The following is a 16,763-nucleotide window of genomic DNA, read 5'->3' on the forward strand; positions in this document are numbered from 1 at the left end:
TAGTTGTCCCCAATAGGAGACCCTCCAGATCCAACTTCCCGAACAAATTTTTTTGTGGGCGGGAGAAGTTGGGCTGGCAGCCAGGCTACATCCTTATGGCATGTGGGTAAAAACTATCCCTGTATCTGCTGTTACGGGACATTACGCTCTTTTATTATATGGCAACAACGGTACTAGCTTTCTGACTGGCTAATGGGTAGTCATGCCAGCCGCATATTGCCCTCCTCAGCGGTCAATAAGGCTCCGTATTGCCCTCTGACGTCATCTTCAATATTAGTGACGAGTCAGCTGCTGAGTTTTACTATCCAGATGATGCTGAAAAGATTTGTCATCGAAAGTGAGGATGAAGACTAGACTCTTTTAATCACTTGTGTCGTTATTTTGTGTTGAAATTTAAGCCATTTTAGCAGAACCATGTTGTCCGCTTTCTATCAAAAGTAATGAGTTGCTAGGCAACTCATGAAACACAGCGTGAGAAGACTTGAGAGCAAGCTACAATTAGCCTACAAGTACCATTTATTTTCGTTTACAAAATGAAAAGAAGCTAAAAATGCCATATAATAAACTACTTACTAACCTCGACCGTTTGGTCATGCCGGGAAATATCAAACCTCGGCTTTGCCGTATCAACCTCGCTATCGCTCGGTCGATTTGTTCCAGCCTCAGTTTGATATTTAGCCTTAGCCTACCAGCATGACCTCACTCTTGGTTAGTAAGTAGCCTATAGTATCGCCTTCCAGAATATATAAAAATATCTTTGTCATTATTGTCATTATCTATTCGTAACTCCGACACTCTTTCCACATTCAAGACCCATCTAAAAACCCATCTTTTCAAACTGTCATATTCCATGTAATTCATTGTCTACCACACATCTCACCACCCCTGTGTAAATTGTTTTAATGTGTCTTGTTCTTGTTTTTTATCATTGTTGATTTTGTTTTTTAACTATGCCCTGTAAGGTGACATTGGGTGCTTTGAAAGGCGCCCTCAAATAAAATGAATTATTATTTATTATCTGTCCGATCTAAATATATTGTAACCTTGAATTGAAACAGCTGCATCCTCTATGGCTTCTTCCAAATGAGTCTCTGACACAGCCATAATATGAATATCATTTTCGTGTAAAATAGTAGGCTACATAGCTCTTGAATCTTGTTCTTTAAACTACAGATATTTAAATGAGCAAACCTCAAACCTTTTTTTCGGTAGTTTAATAGACATAAAAAAAAAAAAAAAAAACAGAAGGTCCTCATCTCTGAGTCCTACATACCACTCTTTAATCGGGATGGGTTGGAGGACAAGCGCTGGGGCGACACAGCCCCTCGCTCCCTAGGTGGGTCACAAGGCGATCAAATCTTCAGTAGGCAATGTCCCCTTCTATCCCATGCCTCCTTAAGTTTAGGCAGAAGATCTCTTCTTTTCTGCCGTACAGCCTCGGGAAAGGCCTCGTTGATGTAAATCAGTTTATTTCCGCTCCTCAAAATTTGCTCTCTGTCCTTGCAGTTTATGAACTTGACTACAATGGGACGCTTATTGTCAGCTCTGTGATCTGGCTTTCCACGGGGGTGAGCCCTTTCAATATGCATGGCTCCAGCATCCAGCTTAAATTTTTCAGAAAGTTGCGGACTTTACTTTCAGTATCAGCCCAGCTCTCCAATGCGGATTCCTCAATCCCTTCAAAAATCGAATAATTTCTTCTCGACTGATTTTTGAGATAGTCAGCCTTGTTTTCCAACGTGACAAGACTGTCACAAATGGTGCGCATACCATTTTCAACGGTGTTGTGGTCACCAGAGACTTTGGCTACATTAGCTTTAATCTCATCCACTTCTCACTGGGTGTAATGAATACTGTCCTTGATCTCTTGTACATTCCTGTTTCTAGAGTCAAGACGCTCGTTGGTGGAGTCCAGAATCACCCGGACAAACGTATTAAAGGTGTACATTTGTCTGTCCAGTATCTCCACGTAGTGGGCTTTCTGCTGTGTCAGCATTTGGTTGATCGGCAGAGACAGAGACCATGGTGACCAGCTCAGCCTCCTCTTCAGCCCGAGAGGAGGCCTCTCCCTCGTAGTCACTGGCTAGTTCACCACTCTTGTTGTTCTTGCCCTGCCTCTTTCTTGTTCCTCCAGCCCTCTGCCCTAGCTGCTTGCCGCTCCCTGGTGAAAGCAGGCTGCTGCCTGATGGTGAATGGCTGCTCCTAGGCCCGGCCTCGTGGCTAGCTGTTTCCAGCTCGCTTGTGTTACCTGGTGGTGGGTAGCTGCTGCCTGGTGGTAGCTGGCTGCTTCCCAGTGGTGGTTGGCTGCTTCCCAGTGGTGGCTGGGTGCTTCCCAGTGGTGGCTGGTTGCTCTTGGGCCTGGCCTACTGGCTAGTTGCTTCTGCTACCCGGTGAAGGTTGGCTGCTGCCCAGTGGTGGCTGGCTGCTGCCCAATGGTGGCTAGCTGCTCCTGCAGGGCCTGGTAGCTGGCTACTTGCTGCTTACTGCAGCCTGGGCCTAGCCTGGTGTTTGTTGCTGCTGCAGCCTAGGTCAGGCTGAAGAACTGAAGCTTGGGCTTGAACTGGTTTCCGTCACAAACAAATCTTACAGTTATTCATTTCACTCTCATATGGTGAGGAACCCACTTACAAACAAGTCAGGAAACTTAAATGTAAAAAAGTAAATGGGATTATCAAGATTTATGTCAGATTGACCTGCTGCCTGTCTGCTACCATCTCATGAAAAACAAACTTCTGCAATGGCATTGAATCTATGTTTCAATCTTGATATAGGTATTCACCCTGTCATTTGAAGGAATGCATTGTGCAAATTGTAACACATATTTTACAAGTTTACTAAGGGGTTGCTGTGGATTCCGGGCTGAGGCTTTGGAGCGCAACGTGAGGGAGTCGCCACGGGTGTCGTGAATAATTCAGACATAATGAGAGCAGTCAAAGCTAGATGCAGGTGAACACTCCCCTCTTCCCTCCTTTTCATTCCTCTCCTCTCCTGTCTTCTCCCCTCTTTTTTCTTTTCTCCTCTCCTCTCAGCAGACTAAACGTGTACACATGCAGGAAAGCAGAGTCAGGGTAAGCACTGGTGGACTCAGGAACGCTGAGTCAAACGAAACACTGAATCAAACTGCTACAGGGTGCCACCATTACCTCAATCCAGCCTGTGTGTGTGTACGTGTGTGTTTGTTTGAGTGTGTGTAATACCTGGTGAACAACCACTTACAAAATTATATTTTCCATTCTATTCCTACTAGTAGTGTACTACTACGGTGCCGGGCTAGTAATCAGAAGGTTGCCGGATCGATTCCCCGCCGTGCCGAATGACGTTATGTCCTTGGGCAAGGCACTTCACCCTACTTGCCTCTGGGGAATGTCCCTGTACTTACTGTAAATTGCTGTGGATAAGTGACTAAATGTAAATGTACTTGGTGTGTGGTGTGGGTGCAGGGGTGTGTGTGTGGGGGGGAGGGGGGAGGAGGGTGTACAGAGTGACAGAACAGTGAAAGCCAGCAGTGGACACATAGATTAGTCAGGAGCTGATTGGACGCTGATGAGGCCTGACCGCTGGAGATGAACTTTGACCTGCGCTACCCACCCAAACTCACAACATGCCCGGAGGCACTCTAATCCAGTCCTTCTCTCTCCGTCTCTCAAACAAACACACACACTTACATACACATGCATAATTCCAGTGGAGCAAGGCTAGGGAGAGAGCTGGTAGATTAACACACACAGCACATTGGTAGTTAGTGTGTGAGTGGGTGGAAGTGTTTCATTCTTTGGCTGTCTGGAGGAAATTACAGTTTCCTAATCCTGTCTCTGTAATCTCTGGTCTGTAATCCATACCTCTTTAGACCTGTGGTGTCTACTTCTCCCTCCCTCCCTTACTCACACATACACATTGCACAATCATATCACACACCACACACACACACGCGAATACACACCACATACAGACATTACACACACAAAAAGACACATCAGACACACTCCCTCATGGAGCTATGGTCAACTTGCCTAGGGCTAAAGTTACATTGACTGGGTTATACAAACTAAGAATAATGTTATATGTCTTGAGGTTGTATAGTGTAGGACTAATAGGCCGCAAGATGAACCCCGAAAAGTATTTTAGAATTGTTTTTTTTGCAGGACTGTGTTGCACAGACTTATGTCGTTCATAATTGTACATATACCAATGACCATTTGTTTGTTTCGTTCATTCATTCATTCTTCCACAAATGAAAACCACACTGATCAACCTATAAAAACAATCTTCATGAAATATGATATATAAAACTGTACAAAACAGAATGAGGAATAACAGATTAAGGACACTCAGTCCTCACTGTCAGTGTCAGGACAGTTATCTTCCAGTTCCTCAGTTTCTTTCGTGTTGGCACAAGTACAACAACAACATAAGTCTTTGCAACACAATCCTGCAAAAAACAAAAACATCTGTCTGTCTCACAGGCACTTTTGCAGCCGCAGTGTATCACATGCAAAACACTGTCAGGGGCCGGATTTCTGATCATCCAGGTGAAATGCCAACCATATCCATCCATCGTGCCACTATGTTGACAAAATTCAGCTACCTTATTGGTATCGAACAATCACGTGTTGAACCGTGCCACCGAAATCCTATTACGCTCTGAAGAAACTAGTTCTGCATAAAACATACACGCATCGACAATCGACTGGAATTTCAGCGACAAACTTTTTTTTGGTCACTTAGCACGACTCGTTCTTTTTTATGAGCTAAAGATTGTGTAGATGCCAGACTGTGGAGCGGGATGAGCGATAACAGGGTTCACCTTACGGCCTATAATGTTTATATGGGCTAGGGTTACGTGTACTTGGATTTTGTTTGCATTCTTGATGATTCTTTGTTTTCTCTGTGGAAAAGTTGTACTAGGATGCATTGTTGAATGTGAGGAACCTAATGAATGAGTGTACTGCTGTGAAATTGTCCTGTCTGACATAAAAACCTTTATTAATTCTCAGGAGAAACATGCGCTGTTGGACCTTTTATAATCCCCATCTGCATGTGTTGGACAGGCCAGAGTGTTTTCTTGTGTCCAGCACCTGTGTCTTGTTAAGTATCTGTGTCAGGTTTTCAGTTTGCTCATTTGTTGTAATTAGTTTCACTTGGGTGTAGTTTAGTCCTTGTGTGTATGTGGTTTCTTCCTTGGTTAGTCTTTGTCAGTTCCTTGTCATCATGTCGTAGAATATATGAGTTCTCCCTTATGTTCTGCGACTTTTTGGAGAATAAATACTGGTGATCCTGCCTTGGTGATTCAAGACTGTTCACTCTGACGTTTTGGCGTCTGTCCTTCAACCATAAATTCAGCATTGTGTTGTCTTGTCATCCTTGGAAATGGTGCCAACGTGTGTTTGTGTTGGTTGTATTCAAATGAAAAGTTAGCATCCTGATATTTGAGTCTGGTGAGTTGAGGTGCCTGGTCACTGTATCCAGAACACTAAGGCTGGCATTCTCAACTCCTCAACTGCCTCGCCTTGACAGCCAACTGGAGCATGTCCAGACATGCCCACTATTGTGGTAGGCTCCCCAGCTCCCCAACACTCTCCATGCATCAACAGAAGATGGATGTGATGTTGTTGGTCCTGTTAACCCTAGCATAGAAGGTGTTTAACTGCTCTGTGACGGACGCGGGGTCTGGGGACTGTATCTGGGATGGTTTCTGAGCTCTGCCCATCATGATGATGGGATCCTCAGGGCTACTGAACTATGACAGGGATTCTCAACCTGTGGGCTGTGGACCACAAGTGGACCATGAAGACGTATTAGATAATACCCAATTGCACTGCAAGTACCAAGTCAATGAAGGGAATAGTTAAGCAGAAGTTTAAGACAAAATCAACGTATTTATTACATATGTAAGGTTTGATACACTCAAATTGAGTATCTCAGAAGACTGGACACACAATACAGAAATGAAGGGCAGTTAAATAGTATCACAATATGGGAGGTTTTACTCCCGTAAGAATGTTGGGTTGTGACATCAACACAGCCTTCGCAAACACAGACATTCATGGTGTTAGATAGCGTTTGTTTAAGCTTTACATATGGCTCCTAGAAATAAACCTGACGCGTATAGTTCAAACATTGTTTATTATATTCAGAGCATTCCGAACAGTATACAAGTAAAAAAGTAATCATTAGTTTTGGTTAATTGATCAGTGGTAGAGACCACTGACTTCTTCAACCGCAAAACCACTTAAGTATGAAGAATGAATACATCTTAGAATATTTATGCATATAGATGGTAAATGATTATTAAAATGTGAAAGTTGTTTTGTATTTGTGCTATGCAAGTGGGCTGCAAAGTGGAAAATGTTAGGAATGGCTGGACTATGGATTTATAGACTAGGACTGGGGTTATATAGACCAGGACTAGGGTTAAATGAACTTAGACCATGTTGGGACCAGGGTTACATGGACTAGGGTAGGATTACATGGACTAGAACTAGGGTTACATCGGTTCCCAAGGAACACCACAATTATCAGGACAGAGCAACAGTTGTCTGGGTGAACCAGGACAAGAGATGTGATCAAACAGTCATACCCCAGCTGTTTTGTGAATATTATTATTAGCATCTGTCTGCAGCATATTAATTTGCATTCAATCTGTGGCGTATCAAGTTAACCCGAGTGATTCATATCTGAGAGATGAGATGGACCAATGGAAGTAAGAAGGCAGACAGAAACAGACAGACAGACAGACAGATAGACAGACAGACAGGAAACCAATCAGTCAGGCAGACAGACAGGCAGGCAGACTAACAGGGAGATGGTGTGTTATGTATGTATAGTATTACGATTAAATATTGTATTGACTTTTAGTCTACTGAAACTTGACGAGACTAAAAAGAGTATGAACGTGACTAAAACTAATAAAAACTAAAATGACCGTTTTAAACAAAGCCTAGATTAAAACTCAAATTAAAACAGGTTGCCAAAAACAACACTACAGGGAGACAGACTGGCACTGCAACACTGCCTGAGACCGAGAGCTAGGGGTCAACTGCATACAAAATCAACCATCCTGTTTCTATATGTGGTGATTCTACATGTACATACAAATTGCTCTTGTGTAGAGAGAGAGCGAGCTGCAGATAGACAGACAGAGAGAGGGGTTCTGACTGCTCTTTCCTCTGAATTGTCATTCCACTGCTTCTGCAGACCTGTAGCCACCCTCCCACCCGCTCACCACCATGGGGGAAAGTCATTGAGGGAGAGCCTCGTCAAATCAAACACCTATGTCTAAAAATAGCAGTACTCACAGCGATGTGTAGACAACTGGAGACACAACAATCTGGCGTCAGTATATGTGTGTATGCCTGCATGTGTGTGGTCTTGTTTAATTACCCTGGTAGGGATCTTGGTCAATAGATAGCAAGATAGTTAACTACAAAGAAAAATTGACCTTGTGGGGACATTTTATTGGAATCTACAACTTCAAGTGCTACTTCTCGTTTTTTTTTTTATGGGTTTGGGGTTATAATTAGTGTTAGAGTGAGAACTATATTGTCAGGGGAGAAATTAGGGTTAGGGGGAACACAATTTTTAATGGGAGTGAATGGCCGGTCCTCACTAGCATGTGACAAGCATGTGTGTGTGTGTGTGTGCGCGTGTGTGTGCGTGTGTGTGTGTGTGCATGCTTGTGCCCATGGATGCCTGTGTGTGTGTGGATGTGTGTGTGTGTGAGTGTAACTGTGTGGGGGGAGCGTGAATGTGTATGTGTGTCCTGACCGGACCTCGTGGTGACAGGACTGTTTAGGGAGTAGACATATGGTAGCCTCCTCTACCTCTCTGTCCTATTTCTCTGTGTCTCTATCTCTCTCTGTCCTACACCCCCATGTCCTCTGTTCCATTATCCCTCTCTCTTTATCCTGTCATTCTATCTCTTTCGGTCTCACGGTGGCTCTTATGCTCTCTTTGCCTCTCTCTCTCTCTCACACACACACACACATGCACTCTCTCTCTCTGCTGCAAACCTGCAGCCAGATGTCTTTTACCTTCAACCAGGTGTTATTGGGTGCGTGTGGATGTGGATATGTGTGTGTGTGTGTGTGTGTGTGTGTGTGTGTGTGTGAGCATGTGCGTGTGTGTGCATGTAGGTGTAGAAAACCTCTTCTTGTTTTTTGTTTCTCTTTAATAAGTATGAATTTGCATATTTATGGCCACTGTAACCCTCATTTGCATATCCGTTTCTTAAAGAACACTCCAGAGTCTGTGTATTCTCCTGCCCACAGCAGATTCACACACACACACAGATGCAGACACACACACACACACACAGTACCAAAATGCCCCCTCCCAACACAAACACACACACAAGACACACACACACAGACTCTCACACACACAGACCCCAGTGATTCAGGTCTCCATCCTCTCCTTCCTCTCTTCTTCATTTCCCAGTCCAGTGCTGACTCATTGCTGTCTCATCCTCTGTTTTGGTCAAAGCAAAAAGAGAAAAGTAGTTTTTGGTTCATGTTTGGTAAACAACCTCAAACACAGAGCTGGACTGGGAACACTGTGGTGACAGTGTCTCCTGCTGGCGAGACTTTGCCATTGCATTCTAAAGTTATGTGAATGACCTTCCAAAAACCCAGTAAATTACCATCATTTATAATCAGATTAAATATATCTAATATTTTTACTACATTACGTACTCTATGATAGCGATAATGACCTTAACTAACACTATGTTAAACTGTTATTTTTACAATAAATATTTGGGGAATATTTTTATTTTGGGTCAGCGACAAAACAAACACCCTTCTCCCATCTAGAGTACAATGACGCTTGGCTAATCCAATCCCGCAACTGATCCAAATTCTGGCCCCGGTCCTAATTTGATCTGCACGTCAATGATCTTATTTGTTCTGCTCCCATTAGCTTGATAAAGAACCTACATGATGATGAGGATGATGATAATGATGTTAGGCAGACAGAAGAGGAAGCCTGACAAACAAGTACGTGTTCACAGATCAATATAGGAGGACGATGGCTCTGAAAAGAGCTGTATTGTTATTATGTTACAATTGTATTATTGTTGTTCAACAATTGAGTTAGAATTGTAAAAACCCAATCTAGTGAAGCTGAGGGGTATTCTTTAGAGAAGAACACACACACACACACACGCACACATGGACCACACACAGCACATACATACAAACACACACACCCACAGCACATGCATCACACACGTAGGACATGCAAGTGAACACAGCACACACGTACCAAACACGTTATTCTCGGTTGGGGTGTAATGCATTGGATGATTGTATCCTTCTGTCCCATTGAGCACTAAGAAGGGCTTTGAGCCAATCAGGAGTTGACAGGATGTCACAGCAAGCCAGACTTGGTTATTAGTTGAGTCTCTCTGAGTGTCTCTGAATCTAGCAGTACCACCCTCACTCCCTCCTCTCTTCTCTCCTCTCCTCTCCTTTCCTCTGCTCTTCTATGCTCGCCCATGTTTCTTAATGATCAATCAAACAGAAGCAACACAAACAAAGACACTTTGATATCATATGTGCGCATGTGTCTGTGTGTGTGTGCAGTAAGAACCATCTGGTCCTGCGTCTGATTGGCTGAGCAGCCTGTCACTCCTGCTGAGCTGGCACTGATGGTTCAACCCAGCACTCTGTATGGATCACTTATCAATTTTCCATGTTCTCATACCCCAGTTGAGATCACATACACACACACAAACATGCACACACACAAACATGCACACACACACACACACACACAGAAAACTCTTCCGTAATCATAATATATATATTGAGGAGGACACAAACACCCCCCACCAATATGCAAATCTGGTCCCCCCCCAATATATTGATATAAAAATGCAAATAAAATATAAATGTGATATGCTACGACAGGAAACTCACGCACTTTGTCTGAAATTATCATACACAATCTAATCATCAGGGAGTCGGGTGGCTGAGTGGTTAGGGAATCGGGATAGTAATCAGAAGGTTGCCGATTCGACTCCCGGCCGTGCATATGACGTTGTGTCCTTGGGCAAGGCACTTCATCCTACTTGCCTCGGGGGAATGTCCCTGTACTTACTGTAAGTCGCTCTGGATTAGAGCGTCTGCTAAATGTAAATATGTTCATAAAAGTTGCCATTTTTATTACTGGTACTGATTAGTATTATTTTTTTACGATTTCAGGGGGGGGGGGGGGGGGCTCAGACTCCCCAGTAGATTTCCTCCCCCCAACGTTGACTCCATGGCTACGGCCTTGGTGTCAACTTAGTAAGGTTCTATACTAAAAAACACCACTAGAGGAAGTGTATGACAGCAATGGACACAAAACTACCTGTCTGTCTGTGTCTTGATTAGAGGGAAGTTGGTTAATGGACTGCAGCCTGTAAATGATTTCCTGGTTACATCAAAGTCACACAGAAGTTGTAATCTGCAGTGGTCCTCGCCACAAAGACCGCAGGATTTACAGCCTGGTTTCACAGGCTGGTTTACGAGCTGTACTGCTACCCCATCTCTTTGAGAGGAGGGAGGGCAATAAAAAGTATGAAGGACGAGTGGAGAGGAGAGAAAGGGAAACAGAGAGAGAGGGAGAGAACGAGACAGAGAGAGGGTGGAAGAGACAGAGACAAACAGAAATAGGTAGAGGGGGCTATGTTGACATTAAATTATGTTCTAGCTTCAGTATATTGCATCTACTGTATATTGTCGTTGCTATGGTGACGTGCCTTACGTCCCGGCCATACGGGTCTCCTTCTCATGGTTGTCCTTCCCATGGTTCTCCATGGTTCCAAAAATGTGGTAATACTGCGTAGGAGAACAGGTTAGTCTTGGGGATCTGGGGGAGGTATACAGGACAGTCAAGTAGACCCCAGGAAGTTTTTTGTAAGGCATTTAATTCTTTGGTTGCGGGGAAAAACATTACCCTTTATAAAAGACACTTACAAAACATGCAGAAAAATGCTCCTTTCAAAAGAGCAATCTGCAATGCAGATTTTCTTTCTAGAAAACGCTTCTTTGATTACGTACTGTACATATCAAAAGCACACTTTGTGATTCACTTACAGACTTGGCATATTCCAGCATTACAAGTGTAAAGTCAGACTACAATAAATAAGCATATACAGATTACATGAGGAAGTGCGGAAAATCACATTTGATAGAAAACAACCACAGTACACCAGGGAAGTGACAAGGAGACATCTTTGGCGTGAAGACCTCTGAAGCTATCTGGTTAACTGAGCCCTTGAGTCTAGATCTCATTACAAGACAGACCTTTTCCTCCGCTAGATAACAGGAAGACGGCTTCATGTTGAGCGTGTGAGAAGCCCTTAGCTGATATGTATTCACAACACCATATCATCACAGTCAACCTGTGAAAATCTGAACAGGTTGACTGTGACTGCTTTGTTGATTTGTCATATATTTAAAAATGTAGATGCAAACAGCCGCGTTTGTGAGATGTTTGAGAGGGAGAGAGACAGAGATAGAGACACTGAGAGAGACAGAGAGAAGGACACTGAAAGAGAGACAGAGAGAGAGAGACACTGAGAGAGATAGAGACATAGAGAGAGAGACCAAGAGAGACCAAGACAGAGGTGAGCCCTACTTGCTTGTATCAGTCTAGGTTGTCTTTGTGTTTCAGTGTCTCTGTTCTCCCAAACCACCCACCCTGTAACAGCACCGGACACCTGAGTACCGAGTATCAACTGTCAGCTGCTTCCTGCTGTGTTGCTCTAGCTTCCTGGTTAAGTGTCTCTAAGACAGGAAGTCCTCATCTGAGACAGGATGTCTCAAACTGGTGAGACAGGAAGTCTTCATATGAGACAGGATGTCTCAAACTAGTGAGACAGGAAGTCCTCATCTGAGACAAGATGTCTCAAACTGGTGAGACAGGAAGTCCTCAGCTAAGGCAGAGTCCTCAGATGGTGACATTGGAGGTCCTTATCTGGTTAGACAGGAAGTCCCCAGCTGCTTAGATAGGAAGTCCGTTGACCATTACTATTATTTTGTTTATTGAGATGATGATTTTTGCTATCATCTTTATTGCTGTTGTTGTTGAGATTGCAGTCCGGGGGTGGGGGAGGTGGGGGGGTCAGGAGAGGTGGTACATGCTGTACCCCAGGGGTGAGGAGTAGAGGCGGGGGGCGACAGGGGAGAGGGGGAGGAGTGGCCGGGGGTGATGATGAACGGGGAAGGGGTAGGACTGTCCGTACAGCGACATGGCGGCCTGCAGCCCCCCTGCCAGAGGGTGCGCCAGGGAGAAGGCGGGGTGAAACACAGGCTTGGCGGCCATCTTGAGCTTCTCCAGCTCAGCTTCCTGCAGCCGCTTGGCCTTGGCCCGGCGGTTCTGGAACCAGATCTTCACCTGGGTCTCCGTCAGCACTAGGGAGGAAGAGAACTCGGCCCGCTCAGCGATGGACAGGTACTGCTTCTGCCGGAACTTTCTCTCCAGGGCCAGGAGCTGAGAGGTGGAAAAGGGTGTGCGAGGCTTGCGGTTGGTCTTGTGTTTCCTCAGGGAACAAGAGGGGCTCACCTGACCTGGGGGGAGAATGAAGGAGGGAGAGAAATAAATGGAGAGAGATGGAGAGAGAGATGAAAAGAGAAATAAATAACACAGAGAAAAAGAGAGAAAGGAAGATATGGAGAAAGAGAGAAAGAAGGAGAGATATAGGGAGACAAAATGAAGGGAAAACAGTCTAAATATGTGATAAATTATTAATTAGGCTATTCCACATAAGAGTAAAAATACCATGTAATATTTTGTCTATCATACATTTTTGCAGGAATGAGTTTTAAAGCCAGCAACAGTAAGTAAATTGGGTCACTGGAGGCCTTCTATTCTAAAACGTATTATAAAAATATTCAGATTATCACTAAATGGGCCTACTACGCAACAGACTAAATACAACCATTTTCATGCTATTGTAATTATTTCGTACAGTTGTTGTTGTATTGTGTATTGTTGGCTATTTGAGTATAAGCAAATGAATACACCTAAACTGAATAAACCAGATATTTCTGTATCTGTTTACAGTGCAAGTCTTAGGCACAAAAACAACAACAAAAAGTAAAGCAAAAATGCTTTAAGAAAGAAGGAAATGAAAAGACTAACCAACATTTTTTGCAAAATTGCACCTTTATACAACCGCACATATAAAGAAGACAAAAATACTATATTACACAATATTCATGTAAAAAATAATATTGGGGGCCAATATATTTGATATATTATATATATTCTGCACAGTAGGCTACTTTATATTCTCAAACATAATTCAAATATGAATATGAATAATCAATTATCTTCATAACTTGTTATGAAGGTAATTGATTAGCCTATTCATAAATGCATATTGACAAAAAACAAGGGACAAAAATGTCTGCTTAGTCGACTGAAGCCAAACGAACATACATTTTTCGTTTTCATCCACAGACGAGATGAGCACTTACGAGTCTGTGTAGGAAATGTTGGGTTCACCAGCCAGCTCGTGCAGTCATCTGCCTCCGAGGATTCCGACTTCACCGGAGACGGTGGGATAAAGCGCTTTCCGAGGCTCTCTGGTGGACTGCACGTATCTCTGAACAAGTTGGACGACTCTCGGGCCTTGGAGAACGTAACCACCGATACGTGATCCGGTCTGAACTCGCAGTGAGTTTTCCTGCCCGACATTAATGCTTCCACGCTGAAAGGATGACGGCTTGTCACAGGAGTTTTGCTATTTTCGGTCGTCTGCTCCGCCGACTCCGGATCCTGGCTGTCCTCGTCAGATGAACTGAAGTCCCTCACACTTGCCCTGGAATACATCCCACCTAACTCTGCCCGGACGGTGGCAGGTAACGCAGCTAAACTGACGGAGACCGGGACAACCGACGGTATGAAGTAAGAATGGGAGGAACCGTCAAAGAAGGCGGCGAGCAGTCCGATGTCATGAGAATCAGCTCCCGACAGAACTTTCGGCCAATGGCAGCGCTGCCAAAACAAAAAGGTTTCGGGGCGGTTGGTGCCATTCAGCTGTCACGAGATCACAAGTCAAACCTACACGCAGTAAATATTCACATGGCGCGTTTAGCTGCGACGGATTCCCTCAGAGCCCAAACACCGGGAATTACTCGTAAACAGGAGCCCCGAGAGGGTGATTTACGCCCAATTATGAGCAGGGTAAACACAGATTAACGATCTGTCTCCGGATATGACTGCAATGACCTGGGACTCCGATCGGGACACATTAAGGCGGACAGTCTCTCCCCTCAAATACGATCAAATATACAATGGTATTTTGTTGTTGAGATAAGCACTCATCTTTCAAAGCTTGTTTATTAATTACTATCAAGTCACACTTTGATGTAACAAGTATCCCTTTAAAATGTATATCTTTATTGTTATGAACTTTACAGATTTAAAACTAGTTCCCACTGCATGATATTTCTCATCTATTTAAATCGATCAATTAACACCACATAATTTGAATATAATTCAAATTTGATTTGTTAATCACAAGTACTTGTTAGACCAGTTTGTGTGTGTGTGTGTGTGCGCGTGTTGTTTGGCATGTGTTGTGTTTGTATGTGTGTATGAGTATATGTGTATTTGAGCATCCATATGTGTGTGTTTCGGTGTGTGTGTTTAATTCGTACATTCAAGTGTGTGTAGGTAGATGCGTGCATGTGTGTGTCGCAATGGCCCCTTTCCCAGTGGGCGTGGCAGCAGTCGTTAAGCGGTGTGATTTCAGAGACAATCTGAGGTTTGTGACGGCGCCAGAGAACGGCCAGATCAAAGAGCCTGTCTCCTCAGGGGAGAAACTAGGCCTGCTGCTGTGGCTCCACTCAAAGTTCACACACACACACACACACCCACACACACACATGCATTCGGCCCAAGGGCTTCCTGCCAATCACAACTACTCCTACCGACCTTCATGGGAACTGTGTGTGTAAAGGTATGTGTGTGCGCATGAGTGTGTGTACGTGTGCATATGTTTGTGTGCGTGGTGTGCATATGTGTGTGGTGTATGTAGGAGTGTGTGCGTGTGCTTCTGTGGTGTGTGTCTGTTGTGTATATATGTGTGTGTGCGCGTGCTTCTGTGGTGTGTGTATGTGTAAGTGGTGGGTACGTGTGTCTGTGTGTACTTCTGTGGTGTGTGTGTCTGTGTTTACGTCGTTCCCCTGAGAAATAGAAAGACAGAAGGAAGAGTCCTGGTGTCGGTAAGTCACTCACTTCATCTCACTTCCTCATGTCATTAAAGAAGAGAGATGATTAGCTGGCCTCAAAGGAGGAGGGGGAGAAGGGAGAGAGGAGAAGAGGGTAGAGGAGAAGGAGAAAGGAGCGGAAAGGAAAAAAAGAGAGGAGAGGAGGGGAGAGAAGAGGAGAGAGGAGATACAAGGTTTTGATGTGCAATTTAAGTTATCTGCAAATCACGAGAGCCTTGTTATTTTGGGGGATTGTGCTAATGGCTTAATTGTTTTTAGATGTGTTTACATGTCTTTTTAAGTATGTGCGATGGAGATGTATGGTAATGTGGACAGTCTGGGGAAATCTTCAACAACAAACACAAACAAACTAATCAGGACTCATCATTGTCTCATTATCATCACACATACACACATACACAAATATACATCCATTCTCACATTCAAACGTGCATATAAACTTACACTCACAAATGCACAGACACACGTACACACACAATGGTTTCTAAAGATAGCTCTCCCAGGACTTGCTGTGTGCTTCCGCTTCCTAGTTAACTGAAAACTAGTAGACTCATCTCCATAGAAGCTGTGGAACACTTAGACTCATCTCCATAAAGATTGTGGAACCCTTGGAACCCAAGCGAGTGGGCAATTTAAAAAGGTGATGTGAAAACACTGCAGAATGCTGATTGGTCAGAGAAAACCCACCATGAAAAAAATCTGGGTGCTATTCTAGCAGAATTGTTTTTCAAAACCAAGCCTTTTGAGAAGACGGAGCCGTTATGTTTGGTTGTGTCTGTCGCTTTAGAGTCGACATGACGGGCAGTTTCATTCAGTGTCGCTAGGACAACCAGCCACATTCAGGGGGTACTGTTTGGCAGTGGAAAACGAAGCACCTGATACCAAAAGCGAGTGGAACTGTCAAGCTTAGCCCGTTCAACGCAGTGGAAAAGTGCCATCAAACTCGGAACTACAAATGAGCCAAACAGGAAAGACCAACATCAAAGATATCTAAACTGTTTAAATGTCAGCAGTCGTAAAACTGAGTGTTTGTTTGTGCGTATATGTGTGTGTGTGTGGTGTGTGTGTGTGGTGTGCGTGTATGTGTGAAAAGAGTTTCATCTCTTTGACAAGTTGTCTCTGACACACACACACACACACACCTCTCCAGACCAGACACACTCCACCGTTTAATAAGGGAGAGACGCCAGGCACAGTAGGACCAGCCTCAGACACACATGCATACACACTCACACACACGTTCGAACATACACAACCGGCCCCCATGGAGACTGGGCCTTAGTCGAGCCCCTTCCTCTGTCAGGAGGTCAGGGGTCAGGGTCCCAGACTGTGCCTTTGAACCTGGTTGGGGGGAGGTGATTGGCAGCACAGCAATTACCCCTCATTTTGTGTTATTGCCCCAACTTCTGTCATGGAGAGAGGTTGACGGATTACTTGACTGGCTGGTTGGTTGACCGAATGGTTGACTGACTTACTGGTTTGCTGACTGACTGGTTGACTGACCGACTGATTTGTTGACTGACCGGCTGACTGATGTTG

The 16,763-nt window shown here is 44.2% G+C and overlaps 1 protein-coding gene across 1 annotated transcript; it reads right to left on the minus strand.

Annotated features, from left to right (window-relative positions):
• Positions 1-10,919: 10,919 nt before the first annotated feature.
• msx2b (muscle segment homeobox 2b) lies at positions 10,920-14,020 on the minus strand. The gene is made up of 2 exons (XM_084683817.1): positions 13,467-14,020; positions 10,920-12,554 (listed from the first exon to the last, which is right to left on the minus strand). The coding sequence occupies exons 1-2, from the start codon at positions 13,819-13,821 to the stop codon at positions 12,109-12,111; spliced, it is 801 nt and encodes a 266-aa protein (XP_084539943.1). The 5' UTR covers positions 13,822-14,020; the 3' UTR covers positions 10,920-12,108.
• Between the last annotated feature and the right edge of the window lie 2,743 nt (positions 14,021-16,763).

The sequence above is a fragment of the Hypomesus nipponensis genome, chromosome 20 (assembly GCF_054491055.1).
Source record: "Hypomesus nipponensis isolate SF chromosome 20, ASM5449105v1, whole genome shotgun sequence".
Lineage (NCBI taxonomy): Eukaryota > Metazoa > Chordata > Actinopteri > Osmeriformes > Osmeridae > Hypomesus > Hypomesus nipponensis.

Excerpts from the sequence above, each read along its gene's own strand:
- msx2b (XM_084683817.1), bottom strand. The coding sequence starts at position 13,821 with ATGTATTCCAGGGCAAGTGTGAGGGACTTCAGTTCATCTGACGAGGAC. Across the intron at positions 12,555-13,466 it reads AACATTTCCTACACAGACTC|GTCAGGTGAGCCCCTCTTGT; the intron begins GTAAGTGCTCAT and ends TTCTCCCCCCAG.